Source organism: Epinephelus lanceolatus, chromosome 9 (genome assembly GCF_041903045.1).
Source record: "Epinephelus lanceolatus isolate andai-2023 chromosome 9, ASM4190304v1, whole genome shotgun sequence".
In the NCBI taxonomy this organism is placed as follows: Eukaryota; Metazoa; Chordata; class Actinopteri; order Perciformes; family Serranidae; genus Epinephelus; species Epinephelus lanceolatus.
This window is the reverse complement of record NC_135742.1, coordinates 42,671,107-42,687,722: the sequence shown is the minus strand read 5'-3', so window position 1 is coordinate 42,687,722 and position 16,616 is coordinate 42,671,107. Positions and strand designations below refer to the sequence as shown.

At 40.2% G+C, this 16,616-nt stretch overlaps 1 protein-coding gene across 1 annotated transcript in view; it reads left to right on the top strand.

Moving 5' to 3' along the window:
- Positions 1-16,616, top strand: part of LOC117252727 (multiple epidermal growth factor-like domains protein 9) — a 57,297-nt gene that overhangs the window by 20,306 nt on the left and 20,375 nt on the right. Inside the window, exons 3-4 of the mRNA XM_033619825.2 lie at positions 6,888-7,027; positions 11,673-11,822. Of these exons, the coding sequence (XP_033475716.1) occupies positions 6,888-7,027; positions 11,673-11,822 (290 nt within the window). The remainder of the gene's footprint in view (positions 1-6,887; positions 7,028-11,672; positions 11,823-16,616) is intronic.

The following is a 16,616-nucleotide window of genomic DNA, read 5'->3' as shown; positions in this document are numbered from 1 at the left end:
TGTGTCTTGTTTTGACTAATACAGCAAATAAATATGTGAAATCAAGTTACTTCTTTTTTTTATTCAAAAATCGTATACCTTATAATATTACCATATAGCAGTCCTACTCAATGTACTTATACAACCATTATTTTTAAGAAATAATAAAGAGATAGATGCCAAAGTCTGAACAGAATGGCAAAATCTCAACATGTGTGTGTGTTGTCAAACTTTGTTTTTCTTGCATGCCTCCACGGTGAAAAAACAAGAACTGAGAAAAGGAAAAAAACTGATAAAATTCTTGATGAATTGAAGTCATGGGGGTTGGTGTTTAACAACAGCAATATAGCAAAACATCAGTTTACAAACTTTCAAACCACTTGTGCAGTTTAATCCAAGTCTCATTTATCCAGTTGTATGCTCAGTACTCCCCAAACAGACAGCCTTTACTGACAGGGAACTGAATAAAAAGTGAAACTTATCTTTTCTCTCTTCAAAGCCAGACTCCACTGACAAAAACTTAAATTTTACGGTATTAAACATGGGAGCTGCTGGTCTGCCACTGCTTCGATGGGTAGTTTGTTTGTGTTATTATGTGACTTTGGTAAATCCACACTAACCATTTAAAAGACCAAAGTCAAACAGCAACACAAATGAACCAAATGAACGAGGCAGTGGTAGAGCAGCAGATCCCAATTTCAGTGAGGTAAAGTTAGCGATTCTGTCAATGGAGTCTGGCTTTGAAGAAAGCTTAGATAAGTTTTACTTTCAGTTCAGTTCCCCATCCTCTGACGGCAAGGTAATGTCATGTGTTTGGGAGATAGTGTGCAAACGACTGGTTAAAGGTGATTTGGATTATACCAAATGAACTTTGTGAGTTTGTAAAAAGATGTGTGGTATGGTTTTGTTGTTGTTGTTGGGCCCCTACAGAGTTAATTTATTGAGATTTTTCTTTGTTTTTGGATTCGTCGTCCACTATGGAGGCATGCTTCACAATTTCAGCATAGCACAAGGTGAGTAATTGATATACAAATTATCATTTATGGGGGAGGTGTATTCCTTTAAACATCAAAGAAATCAATGACTAATTATTAACTGTATAAAGTTTGTCATTAAAACTTAAACGTAGAATCTTAATCTCAGCAAATGTTAAAGTGACAAATGTTTAAAAATAACTATTATCAGTGTGTGCCATCAGTCATGAGGCTTTTAGCACACCCATGCACTTTGATATTTTCTTGCCATCTGTATACTTTTTTTTACATCAGACAGATTAGATCTCTATTGATGACACAGTCGTCTGTCATGCACGCTCTGGCATGTGGCAGCATGCATGAGGCTGTATCAGAAATACTAATTATTTCTTAATTCTAGAGCTGAGACGATTGGTAAATCCACAGAAATGTTTTCAATATTGAATAACTGCTGGCGAGCATTATCTGGTTTCAGCTTCTGGAATGTGATGATTCTCTTCTTTTGCTGTGTTGTATTGTTGAAAATAAAAAGTCACTGGGTTCTGGACCTTTGGTCGAGCAAAACAAGACACATGAAAAAGTTTCCTTTGGTTCTGGGGAAATTATGATGACCATTCTACACCATTTTATTGAACTAATAATCAATTAATAAACTCAGACAGTTGGGAGATTAATTGATAATGAACTGACATTTCACCATTTAGTCAAACAGACATTAGTCTAAAATCATATTGCAGAAGGATGCAGTTTGATTCATTTCATTTGTCATTTTACAACACAGGGTTGCATAGTGAAATGTAAGTTGTAGCCCCTTCATGCTACACACACACATATAGAACATATATACAAATAAAATAAAACAATATACCTATACACATATACTCACAGAATGTACATATAGTATGTGCAATGTCAGTCTAATATAAGTATTTCAATTTATAGTGTGAGGCTTTGGTTTACAGTGGGAATGAGGGTAGTGCAAAAGGTAGTGGTATTTTAATGTGCAAAACCAGCACAGTGGAGTGCAGAAGATAAAGTGGAGTTCACAAACAAATTAAAACTTTTGCTAGTTTCTACACTAAATATTTGCCAAAACATATAAAACTAGAATTACCGCTTTGCAGTTGTATGCCTCTATGAACCAGTCAATTTCAGCGGGAAAAACAATGACAGCCATGTTTGATGTCTAAAAAGCCACAGGAAACACAGCAATAACTCGCTAAATCACAACTGGTTTTGTTGTTTGTTGGTTTCAAACAGGGGTCTGCAGCTTGGCAGGTGTATTGTCAAAGTGACACACTATCCACCTTCCCCTCCACCTCCTGATGGCAAAGTCAGCTTTTATGTCACTGTAGAAACATTGATATGATACATATGAAACATGCAAATGGAATGTATTTGTGGTTTGAAAAAAAAATACAAACATTTTCTTTTGCTGACTGGGCTGAAAAAAATCCAACAGGGATCTGTCAACAGTGTGTCCCTGATCTCAAGACTTTCACTGCTAAATGTTAACTTTCGAGGATGCAGTCATCTGCAGTTGCACTTCACTGAATTTCACCTGGTGAAATGAAGCACTTTGCAGGGACTGAGTGGAGTTTTTACTCACTTTCTCTGTGACACTTGGACATTATCTCTCTGACTGTGGGTCATGATGCTGCATGTGGATATGTTTGTCATTGTTGCATGTGTGTGTGTGTTTAGCTGGACAAATGAGGACTGTTGATTTCCCAGCCTTGTCCCCTAGCAGTGCCCACGCCCCACTAAGCATCACTGTGGGCCTCTTCATTTGCATTAAGTGCAGTTGTTTTAACAAAGCCCGGATTGTATAAAGACCCACGCACACGCTCATGGAAAGTGCTCCCAGTCACTCTTGATTTACTTCAATTGTTTTGAAGTTATTGTCCCCAGATTATGTTTCTGAGTCCATTGTCTGTGTTGGAGGGTTGACCAGGCTCGATTTAGCATTGTACTTATAAGAATTTACCTTGAGTGTGGGTGGAATCAGAGAGCAATGGAGATTTCTCTATGGGAAGAAATGAAGCCTCTCACTGCCTCTCTCTATTCCCTCATGTATAAATGAGCTGTTGTGTTTAACAGTCAGATACACAGGACTGCTGGAGTGCAGATCCAACCTTTGAAAGACATATTAACAAATGAAATTAGTTATTTATGAGTGTATTATTGCTGGAGAGCTCAAATGTAATTGGATTTGACTCTGCTGGAGCATTCTCAGAGTCAAGAGGAGGAGATTTTCTCAGCTCAGAACAATTCTACTGTTATGTCAAACAATAAAGCCAACAAAAGGCTTTTATGCTCAATACTCTGACGTCTTGTATCTTGTTCTATTTATAGCCCCACTCATACTGGAGTTTTGAGGGAGATACTGATATTGATATTTGGGAGTGTCATGAATTTAAAAACAGTATTTCAACTATTATTATTTTTAGATATAAACACAAAACAAACCGTGATGTTGAACCAGTGTTTTTTTTTTATCTGTCTATGTTGTTTATGTTGTTATTAAAGGTAGTTTTGTCATTGACATTAGATATCATATCAGTAGGCTGAGAATGCCAGATGCTATTGACCTGTATGTAACGGTGGATTTACGAAAATCCACCGAAAATCTGGGTGCCGGGAGCATTTTGTGACCAGAGGCTGCACCTCTTGTACTGTAACCATGTTCAGAGGCCATGTGTATCTGATTAGCCAAACTGGACAGTTTGTTGGTAGTAATGACACTCCACAGTAACATCAGGAGACATAAGGACATTTTTTATTCAACCACCAGCCAAGCCAGGTGTGCATACATGTAGCTGCCAGATGAGCTGCTTTATTATGGGAAATCTGCAGCTTTTTCAGATTGGATTTTGATGCTGAAGACCAGATTACAGGAAAGTGCTCTAGGTAAGACAAAACCAAAGAGTGTGTGGATTGTATAGATCTTCTGTGCTGCCGGGGGGAAGATGTGTGTGAAGCATCCATGTTTGCACAGACATGGATGTAAACTGTAAGTGCAACTTGACTGGTGCACGGAGGTTTAAAACCACAAGGCATTTTTACAGGGTAAAAATCAACTTATCAGTGCTCTGCTGTGGTTTATGTATGTAATAGTGGCATTTTTTCTGATTTATCTAAAACTTTCTTCGTAATTTTTGTACTGCACATTCTTGTAACTTAACTGATATATACATCAACACCGACATATGCAATATGCTCTTTTTGGCCCATATATCGGCATGGCGAATTTATCAGTCTAGCTCTAGTTCTGTTAATAAAATGGAGCTGGTCTAAACCTTTTTGGAGTCCTATGCAGAACTAACCATCTCACCCAACTCACCCTGTCAGTGTCACCTCTCATACCTTAATTATTATATTGTCACATAACTGTCTTTGTGATCCTGTCAAATGGGGTATTAGCATGCATCATGAGTGATTTGACCACAAGTAGACAGCTCTATCTCATGGTGTTCACATCTGGCATTAAAATGCATCTCCACATGCGTCTCGAGTGACCACTTGTGAGCAGATCTCACTGACCTGTTCTATACGTTAATAAACACCTGTATCATTTCCATTTGTAAAGACCAAATTCATTATTGCCTTTAACTGGTTGGAGATTTGTCATGCAGTACACACACTTATAGCCATTCATATATAAAATGGCTAAAATCTTTTTTCATTTTAAAGCTACACACAGATATGCTCAGGCCCTTCTGCACAACCCTTGGTCCTGCAACCTCCCCTGCAATAGGAAACTACTACTGCAGGAGTGTGAGCTTTGAGCCAGAAACAGATAGTTGTTGAGAGCCTGTCTGCACACACACAGTGACAGGGCTAGAGCCTGATTTATGGTCCTGCGGCGTACTTCCAACGTACCTACGTCGTTGATGTGACGCTGTCGTGAACCCTTCGAACTTCTCCGTCACTCCATTTCGTCGTGGTGCAATTCACCGCCAGAGCGGTAGGAGGCTGTGTTCCTTTCCTGAATGGTTATCGTCTTCTCTAGTTGATTCTTTGTTTAGCTTCCGGCTTTTCCGGTCACAGAGAAATGAACGCGGAGCACGGACAGACGGCTCTATCCGTATCCGTATCCGTATTGAACGTTGAGCATAAATGGGCCTTAATACTGCAACATCTACATCGCAACAGAAGATGTTTAAAGATGGCAGGGATGGCGCAATCTGGAAATACGGAACCGGAAGTGCGTTGCTACCAAGCAAACCAATCACAGCCCTCTCGGTCTGTGCTGGGTCTGCATTGCCTCGATGTGTAGTTACATTTTTGGGGAGGTACACGTCAGGCTACGCTGGGGGCTACGGCGAGCCTTCTGCGTAGCCACATACCCTACGACGTAGCGACATCGTTGATTTAACGCAGGACCATAAATCAGGCTTAAGTGTTAGCATTACATGGTTAATGTTATCTAAGAGTCATCGACAAGTCGAACTGTTTTAGCAAGTGGCAACCTCTGGGGCATACAAAGGAAGCCAACATGGAAGTGCCAAAAACTACAGTTCCTACATTAGCCACCTGAGACTGGCTCCTAAAGCCAGTCAGTCCCCACAGACCCCCATGTTAAAGTGCCCACTTTACAGCAGAAATAAACATGTTTACAGCCTGGGACAAAAAAACAGTTTTGGTCTCTATAGCTAATTTCCCTGTACATGACAACTGTACAAGAGGTGGATTTTTATATTACTTACCAATTTCCATATTATTAGGCATAAAGTTTCACATCTTTAAGGGTGGGGCCGCTTCAAGTGGCAGGCTGTCTATGAGGCGATGCCACAGTCTATGAGTCAGATCCATCCCTCGTTCCTCTGCAGCTCCAACCTCTCGTCCAAATACAGTCACCATCTCACAACTTCCTCAGAATGTGATCTGAGCGATTGGATCTCAAGATGTATTGAGGAGACACTGTGTGCATTCACACCCGTACTTAGAGCCGTCCACCTGTGACCCGATCATCCAAGACACATGTTAATACCAGGTGTAAAAAGGGCCTGTGATGTGTTGGAATTTGTTGCACAGAAGGCAACACACACGTTCAAGCCATTTAAATTGAGAATGATCTTTATTATGTATTAGAATAAAGGGGCTGTGGCCCCATTTGTACTTTGAACTTATTTCAAGTGTCTCATATGTCGTGGGTGGAAATGCACCTGAACCTGTTTGGTAACTGACAAAAATGCAGTTCAGCAGTTAAGTCACAACACTAACAGTTTAGGCAGATCACTAAAAACACTCCATAAACAGGAACACAAACACATGAATGACTGGCATGAAAGCAAGACAAAAGCTCTGCTCATCTTCAGCGCACTCAGCTCCCCCTTACCCATACAGATCACTCCATGGCTGCACTGATCAGAGAAATACTACCATAGCACTCTTCACTTTTCGTACGACTGTTGTGTGTTGAAATCACCGGAGCCACTAATGTGACATGTGACAGGGAGACAGGGAGTATTTTCAGTGTCAGTCAGCTATCATTGCTATAGAAACACTTCCACAGATTGCTTATAGTTACAATTGTGATGAGGCACAGACAATATGACATATTAAAGAAATACAAAGGGGAAAACAGGTTTTATGCAGTGTGGTGCTGGATGCCAGTCTTCAGCACTGCCCTGCGCAGCACGCCTAATATGTTCACATGGCCGAGAACTGTATGTGATGCAGGGTGCTTCCCACATGCTTCATACCTGGAACAGAGTTAGAGAAGGCAGATGGGTGAATGGGAGAACCTGCAGGGAGTCAAGTGGAGAGTCACCTCAACAGTCTGGACATCAGCTGCCATTACTGCAATTCAAAAAGCAATCACACTCAGCTCCTGTCACGTCTTTGGCTTGGTGCTGTGCTGCATTAAATGAAGTGTTGTCTGGGATTGGTTTTTGTCCACTAAGCTGTCTCCTGTTCTGCCTCTTTCAGCTCAGGGATTTGTGTGTGCAAGACAGGAGTGTATGGACCAAAGTGTGATGAATGCCACCCAGGTTTCTTCCGCTTCAGCAGCACTGGTTGCCAGCCCTGCCAGTGTCAGAACCACACCAACTACTGCCATCCACAGTCCGGTAAGTGTGCTGAGAACACAGGACATGTTGGTGTTAGACTCATGCACTGTATCAATGCTGATGTAACAGACTGGCTGCTGTTTCTCTCTTAAAGGGAAACTATTTAACCAACTTTGTATTATAACAGTGTGCATAGTATGTGTAAATGAACTATGGTAAACTTCTGTCCAGCTTGCCATCATCCAAATCTCCCTGTTCATTTGCCAGTGAAAATCCCACGGATTCACTGGCTCTCGGAATGTTGCTCAAACTACAGATTCTACTTCCTTATTAGAACACTAAGAGTAGTGGGTCAAGAGAAAGAAACACACCCTTCGCTCTGTCTCTTTCTCTCTCTTGGTTCCCCCTATCTCAGATCGAACAGTAAAACTAAGTAGTGCTGATCAAATATAAACCAATATTCTGTTAGTGCGTTGCATATTTCTCACCTAAAATGTATTCAGAAACATATTTTGGTGCACTGTTCATCTGTGATAAGAGAGTTTGTGAACAGGAATTGGTGACCTTACTGTTTCCTGTGGTGTAAACATTGAGGCTGAAAAAATAAGATGAGATTCTACTACTGAGATTCTACTATTGCTTTGTCTCTATCTTGCCTCAGTTGTTTTCAGAAACATATTTTGGCTCACTGTTTAACTGTAATGTAAGATATTTATCACCAGCCGGCGGCCATATTGTTTTTTGGATGAGGAACTCACAATACATCACCCACCAGCGGGAGCATTTATTGGTCTGGTGAAGCACAATGCACTTTGGTAGTTGTAGGTTTTCTACCTCTGTGAAAAGTGAATGCCATAGTACTTTCCCCCATTTACTGTGGTCATGTAGCACCAATTTCAAAAATATTTGTGTCTTTCTGCTGTATAGACAGACTTGTTCTATGAAAAGACCATCTTTCCAGCAGTGAAATACTTCTTAAATAAGAAATAATACTGGGGCGAGTTAGTGTCGGTCACCTTTGATGCATTGACTTTTTTCAAAATGTTTTTTTCATAATATAGGTTACAGGATTATTGTCAATAAATAAATAAATAAATAAAAACATAATGCTGCAGCAGGGTTTTTCATAGGCCCGGCCCCCCAAAACATAGGCTACTTTACCTTCAATTTGAGTCAGCCAAACCAAGCTTTACAATTTGTTTGACACAAACACTTATTTTAGTATTTAGGATAGTCATTGTCAGATGTCACTGAGGCCCTGTGGCTTTGTTGATTAGAGCACCTGTTTAAAACACAGGAGATTCGGGGTTCAAATTCACCCAGGGAGATCACACCTAAGATAAGTGGTGAAAAGTTACTAGGTGCAGTACAATTGATAGGTACTTGTACATGAATATTTTTTATTTTGAGCTTCTTTATACTTCTACTCAATCACATTTGAGACAGCAGTATTGTGCGTGTTGCTCCTCTACATTTATTTGACAGCTGTAGTTACAAGTGCCTTTGCAGATTTTCGCACAAAACATGATCTGTATCTAAAATGATACACATTAATATAGATTAAACTGTCCAGTAATATATAAAGTTGTTATAATTAGCTCCACTTAAATGTTAATGCTTCAATAATGCATACAATGAATGTAATGTCACTATGTGCTCTTTCAATGACACTCTTTAGACTGTGACAATTATCCAACTAGATCTGTGCCATTCAGAGACCAGAAATCAGTTTGATTTTTCAATAGCCCACATTTCCCCTCTAAGACCCAAACAATGTCAATGCTAATCTATTGGTGCCTGTAATGAAAGGAGCAGCTGTGTCTGGTCCTTTCAGCATGCAAATGGACTCTGCATGAGAAAGCTGAAGCTTAACAGTCTGATCTTTGCCACTGGAATGCTCAATAAGTTCCCCATAAATGTACCTCTTGAGCTCTGTGCAAGTTAAAACCTTGGTACTAAAGATAATCTGCTGTGTTTACTTCAGAGACGTTGGCAGTACACAAAGTCTCCAGTTTGTCTGAAGTAAATATTTACTGCAGAACCACAACAGAAGTGTAATATTCAGTTGGTGAGGAGGAACTTGAGAACGTGGAATATCACAAATCAAGTTTATAGTATGATTTGTGCGATTTAAGGTGGATTTATACTCTTCTGTATCCTTGATCACATGTAAAGGAGAATTGCTGCTCACTCCCAGCAGTCAGGGGAGTGACAGGCAGGGGGGAAGGTGGAGGGCTGTTTCAGAAGCCACATGTCTTGCCATTAAAATGCAAGGCCAGATGGAGTGTTGTAGCCCTGCCTGGGCTCAGTGTTCATAGTGCTGTGGATTAACATAGCTCAGGTTTGACAGCTCCCTTTTAAGACTGACCCTGGCCTCTCCCCGGGGCCGCTTACACAACAACACATTGTGCAAATGCAAATTATACAGTATCCCAAACACTGTGGAGTTAAGATAAACATAACAAGAGCTCCTCATTTTCTGCAGGGCAGAGGCAGGTTGTCCCCATCACTGAGACAATGCCACAGAAATGTACACTGAAAAAAAAGAATATTTCAGTTTATCATTAAGATCTTTATTTCCACAAAAACACACTTTTACATTTTGATATTCACCTCTGAATGTAAGTGCACATGTTTAAATCCTGCTCTATAAAACTGGGGTGTTGGTGATGCATTACATCCATGTTGCTTCACTTAATCATAATAAGTGTAAGCTTTCATTTAGTCTCAGTTCACTTATAAAATCCATAATTTATCAACAAAAAAAGTGTGAAAGCTATTATTACTCATCACTGATCCACAATTTGGTGTAAGGAACCAGGTCAAACCCTCTTCAACCATCTATGGAACCTGTGATATGTACTATGGGGTTTGATGGAGTGACTCGTCAGCTGATTGGTAACCCCTCTGTTGACACTGGGTTAATGCATGGTCGAAAGCTGAGCCTGTAGACTCTTCCATAGTTGGTGGTTGAAACTACTGTTGGGATACAAAGATGTAGCAAGCTAGGCAGCCTGTGGACAGGTTTAGTCATGTATACATAACCTATGTATGATCATGGAGGCATCACAGACAGAGACTCTATATACAGCAGGATAGTGGTAACTAACCTATGCAAATATTTACAGTAATAACAATTAATGGCTTTGTTGTGGGAATATAATGTTTTTTATGTAAGCAAATAAAAAACAAACATATAAACTTAGATATATAGTACCAGTCAAAAGTTTGAACACACTTTACCATTTACTTGAATGAAAAAGTGTGTCCAAGCGTTTGACTGGTACTGTACATAAAACAAGTCTTATGATTTTATGCAAAGCAACTTACAAAAAGTGAATTTAACCAAATGAGTACAACCCAGAAATTTTTTTTTCTTTATGGGTCGAGGTGCAGTCTCAACAGATAAGTTCAGTCCAGAAATGTTTCCTAGTGGTGGCCAGGTAGGGCCACTGAAAATCTTGGAGTGGCACACCAAAACCAAAAGCCATAACTGAATTTTAGAAATTTGATTATGCTGTTGAGGTATATTATCTAGTTGAAAATTATGTCAATATGGAGAATTAAGGAATCACATAATGATATACTTTGTTTTCTTCTTTTACAACATTGCTAATTATCTGATGTGCATAGACAAATACTGGTACAGTTAATGTTTGAGTTCAACAACAATTCTGTTTTTATGTCTTATGTATCTGTACATGTTAGGCGATTCATTGCTCTTCACTTAGGTTAGTTGTCCTTCCCTTAAAAAGACAAATACACAGCTTTAATATGGAGTACATTGATTGTAAGTAAAGACACATTTACTGGGAACAAACCTTCTCAAGTATAGGCGAGACTCGAGGTATCCATAGAACTAGACTTGGGCGGTATCATGGTACTACGGTATACCAAGATATTTAGAAATCCTGACCGTATTATATTCTAATACTGTCTAAAATACAGTCGCTGGCAAACATGATGACTACCATTGGTGAGGATGATGTTACAGGACTGTAAACAACTGGCTAGCAATAGCAGGGTAGCCGCTTTACTCTGGCCTCTTTTAGTAAAAGTCACAATGTGATTTCTTTATTAAATAAAAAGTATTATAATAATAATCAAGTGAAACACATGGTAATTATTATACCCTCTGATTTAATTTCCATAGAAATAAAATGAGAAGGAAATGATGAGCGTTCAGGGAGTACACAAAAACCTTTTGATCATGAATTAGCCTTCTTCAAAAAGCTGATCTGGTCCACTGATTATGATTGTCCTCTGATGTTATGGATATGATGTGATTTGGTTGATCACATGTTCACGTTTCTTTGTACTTCTATATCAATACTTCCTTGGAGAACCCTTATCTTCAGACAGTTTTCCTGTGTCAGGTAATTAAAAGACAGCAACGTGTACAAAAAAAACTTGATGAGGTGAAGGTGGTGAATACCATGCCACATAGAGGATTTAGTACTATGATATTATTGCAGTTCTCTTGGAACATTGAACTCATGCAACTTTGTAATATTTCTGGTATAATATGGTGAAATTCAGTTGATAGCAGCTTAATATTATCTTAAACTAAAAGCTATTAGCAGCACCGTTGGAATGAGTTTGCAAAAAAAAAAAAAAGGAAGCTTAGCTCACTTTTTGTTTTGATGGAAGTGTACAGATCCGGGAAATACCTCTCTAATCATCTGACCTTTGCTCTGTCCTCCAGGAGTGTGTCTGAACTGTGAGGGCAACACCCAGGGATTCAACTGTGAGGAGTGTAAGCCTGGTTTCTACCGCAGCCCGGGAACTGCCCTGACCGAAGCCTGTGCACCATGTCCCTGCTCCAACTCCACCTCCACCGGCACCTGTCAAACCGGTCAGTCCCTGCTGCTCACAACCACACAGACCCTGACATTGGTGATGTCCTAGAAAACATTTCCACTGTCGAACATCACGTTGTCTTCTTTTTGACAGTTATACAATAATACAAGAAATGCAGTCAAAGGAAGACGAGATAAAAAGGAGAGATCCCAACACATAGCACCTTGTGTGTCTGTGTTCATGACAACATAATTCAAGTGGTCAGTCTGATACACATAATTAGGGACAAGATGAGCACTACATGTGGACAAGCAAACAACAATTAGTGGGCAGCCAAAAAAGGGAAATCAGCACTTTCTTTGTAGCAGTATATGACATAAAGTATACTGATATTTGAATTGCAATGGCAAAAAAAAAATAGCTTGACTGCTGTGGGTAGGTATGTCAAACACTACACTGTCTCTCTATTTCAGTACTTTTTGTTAAGTGTTATGAAAAGGCTAATTTTACATATTGTGATCATCTCGCAATGTTATGCTAAATTTCTGTCAGAAGGTAAACTAGCGACCACTGGTGTACATTCTGTGCATCAGCTCGCAAACAGCTGATACATTCCACTTGTTAGTTTTGCATAAAGTTATGACCCTTTAATGTTCCTATCATTTGTTGATGGGAAACTTATTATTGTCTTTGGTTACTGTGAAACTGTGTCTACTTTAGGCAACAAAAAAAGGTTTTCTTGCATCGGTACAATAGACAAACACAAAAGGACAGCAGAAGAGATACCCTCAAACCAGTGTAACTGGGCTAGAAAGCCACAAAAAGGTCCACAGGCTGAGATCAATGCAAAAATAGTCTATTTATTAGGACATCTGTGCACAAAAAGGTGCTCAAAGTGCAAAAAATAAAGAGTGAGTAAGAACAGCAGCAAACATTTCAGTGCTTGATTATCATCAGTGCTCAACTGATGATAGTCACACTTACCATTGTAACACTGTACCAATTTGTGAGTGCTAATCAATCAATCATTACTAATGTTAGCTATCATAGCAACATAACTTGCAGTTTATTAGCCACGCATTCATCCAACAACCAACAATAGTTAGTTAGCTGGCAGACAGGCAGATTCAACTAATGGTAATGTCTTTATTGTGTAATATTTGTCAGGTAGCCCTCATGAAGTCTGAGCAAAAGTGTTAATCATTTATGTTGCATTGCATGTGTCTTTGACTTGTGTGTAGACAGTTGGTAGCTGTTATTAGCTGTATACTAATACAGGATATTGTATAGCTGTGCTTGCTTATTACAAATAATATAATAGGAAATTAGTTTTAAAATGTTGAAATTTTTCTGGGGCCAAGGGTGGGGACCAACCCCCCAACAGATTTGCCCCCCCTCTAATGTTGAGTCCATGGCCCAGTCATAATGCAGGGCAAACAAAGGATTGTCCTAATACTAACACTAAGTACTGCCGGCTGCCATGTGTGACTCAAGAAAGTTGCATTCAGCCAAGAAATCCCCTGGCACATAACCCACTGTACAACAACCAATTAATGTCTTTACATTTTTTCTATGAATGAAACTAACAAGTGTTAATTAGTGAGCTTTAGAGGTGCTGGTAGGTGAATTATGCTATCATTGGACAGATTAAGGCCAGCTGTTTCTCCAGTTTCAGTATTTGTGCTAAGCTAAGTTGTTTGCTATAGTTTTTATTTAACAGACAAATGTGAGTGTGGGGTCAGTCTCCTCATCTAACTCCCTGCCAGGAAGCAGATAAGCTTATTTCAGCAGATTAAATGTTGAACTTTTCTTTTGATATTTGTAGAAGTCCATAGTCTGTAGAGAGTTTGTGTCAGCTGTGGTTGGTTAAACCCATTTGTTCAGAGCCAGCGTTTAAGTCATTAACAACTCAGTACAACCGTGGACAGTGAACAAAACCAGAGTTTAAAATCTGTTCCATTAATGAACTGACTGGCCTTTCTTACTTTTACTGACATGAATCAACACATCTCTAGTGGTGTGGCGCTGCAGGGAAAATCGTCTCTCCAAAATTCAGCCATTAGTTCCAGTCTCTCTTCATTTAGTGGAGGGAGGTGCATTAACATATCTGCTTTACGATCTACATTGATTCTGTGGTGACGGATTCTGCACGCCATCTCCTAATGTGACCAAACTGACTGTGACTTTCAAACTCTGTTGCCTGTGTTTCAAAAAAGGCACTTACATCTAGGTTGGCTTTTAATGCTACTGGGCACTCACAGTACACTCCATGAGCAGCAGCATGTTGTGGGAATATTTTTTATTACCAGGGTTTCATCTCTCAAGCCCCTTTTACATAGAGGTTGTGTGATAGGGCCACTACAATGTACTGTCTTTATGCCGCCTTTGCTTTTTTTTATACAGACCCAAACAACAGTTACATAATGCTGCCCCACTGTGTGATTTTAGACAGCATGCCAGTGTTCCCGAACCAAAAGACGCTTGACGTATGTTATGTAAGACAACAGCATTAGACTCTAGTATGACATACAACACTACGATCAGCGCTTTATAAACAATAACAATGGCATAACATGGTAATAACAGTCATTTGAGGTCCCTGTTATATGACGGCTGATCTCATCCTCTGCTTGGAGGGTAAGGAGCTCCTGGGTCTCTTTTTTTCCCAATTTGCTGATATTTTTGTCCGCTGTCCGCTTTTCTTGAGTCATCTGCTAACTGCCATCAGCTGGTTTTTAAATCTCCTGCAGTGGGTTGCATGCATAACACCAGTGTTAATTTTGACATCTATTTTAGATTTAGTCTTAGTCTTGAGACGAAAATGCTTATTAGTTTCAGTTACATTTTAGTCATTTTTGTCCTTCATAGTTTTAGTCGACAAAAATTCACGACATTTTAGTCATTATGTTTTCTATATGTTTTTTTTATTACCTTTAAACTAATCCAGGCTTATTCATGTATCAGAAATTAGTATTAAGGTGTCAGGTTGTATAAAAATTTCATTTAGATAATTTTGTTTCTACAGCTACAAATAATTCCTACACACTCACAAACTGTCATTTCTCCAGCAGTTTTTGACAGGTTTAAGTGATTTATGAGCACACACTTAAAAAACTCAAAATCTCTCTATTTGTGCTCTCAAAAACTTTGACACCACAAATAATTAATCTGAGACGACGACGATTTGTACTCAGGTTCATTGTCAAACTGACGTATCCATCTCACTCTTGCAAGCAGAAAAATAATTTATCCAACATTTTAGTCTAGAGGTTTAACCTCATGTCTCACAGAGTTGGTGATTAAAACTAAACTCTCATCTTTGTCAGAGAAAACTGATCTGAGTTCAGACTGTTTACTTACAGCACAGCTATACTCACAGATAACTGAGCCTCCTACCTGCCTGTCTAACAGCATCAACCCATAAACCCTCTTGGGACTTTCCAGATCTGAGCGGAGTCCTGCGGGCATCAGCTGTGAAGTCTGGCGGTTGGTGTCTGCTTGCTCCACTGCCATTCAGCGGCTAACAAGCATAGCTGCTAACAGCCACCACTGCAACTAACAAACTCCACAAATCCATTCAGCAGCTCCACCATCCACAGTCAGACACACACGGCGACACACACAAATTTGCCAGATAATTGCAAGCACAGCCATTCTCAGCTTTCAATTTCTGATAATCCATCACTAACATTTTCATCACGTCTCATCTTGTCAATGAGTGTCCTACACAAATCATTGAGTAGTTGCTCAAAGGGGACCTATTTTGCTTTTTTGTATTTTTTTGTTTTATTTATAATGTTACGTAGAAGAAGATTACATTAATTAACATTAACACCAGCCGGGGGTGATCAGTCCCCGACTCGTGTACAAGTGGCGTGTTGCTCCACCGATCCCCCCCACAGATCCACAGCCACCGTGAGGCCTTTTCAGCAGCCTCAAGGATGTTCTTGGTGGCTCTCCTTAACTGCAGTCCTCTTACGCTCTAAGTTCTCTGGAGTGAGTGTCCAGCAAAGCCTCGGCACCCAACTTCGACTGGCTCGCAGCGGGCTTTCCAGCCGTTGCTCCAGCACTGGGTGATGAGCTCTGCATATTTGGCCCTCTTGCGCTCATTGGCCTTCCAGTAGAACCACTTTCTTAGCAGACTCTGATGTTAACACCAAATCTGGGCAGAGTAAAGTGGTTACAATGTTAGTAGGGAACTTAAGCTGCCTTCTTAGGTCGACTTGGAGCTGCCAGTCGCGAGCGGGGCCCAGGAGTCCTCCTGAAGAGCTAGGCTGATGTCTACCTTTCTGCCCCTCACTAATGAAGGTGATTGATTGTTTGGGGCTGGCCTGGGTCTTGCTGAACTGAACCGCTTGACAGATGGAATCCGCCAAAGACTTTAGGATTTGATTGTGGCACCAGCGGTATCGCCTATCCCCTAACGCCTTTGGGCAGCAGCTGAGGATGTGTTCCATGCATTACCTTGCTGCAATTACGGTGCAGAGATATGGAAGACACTCGAAACACTGACCAATCAGAGAAGGTTTTTCAGGAGGGGGAGCCTAAAGAGACAGATGCTAAAACAGAGTCTTCTCAGACATAGGGTGAATACAGGTACTCCAGCAGTAGTCTCTATATACAGACTCTACATTCAGTGAATGTAGAGTCTGTAGGCAAACCCTGGAGATCTTGCCTCCGGAAGAAGAGCGGAAGAGCCCTGGTTTCTGGTTGTAGGCTGTTTGTAGTCCACGTGATATTGACCAATCACGTTTGAGCTGGCTGCAGTTGTTGCCAGGTTAAACGGTCGTTGAGGTGAACTAACGAGGCGGAACATAATTGGTGTCACTGCAAACTCTGAATCCATCGT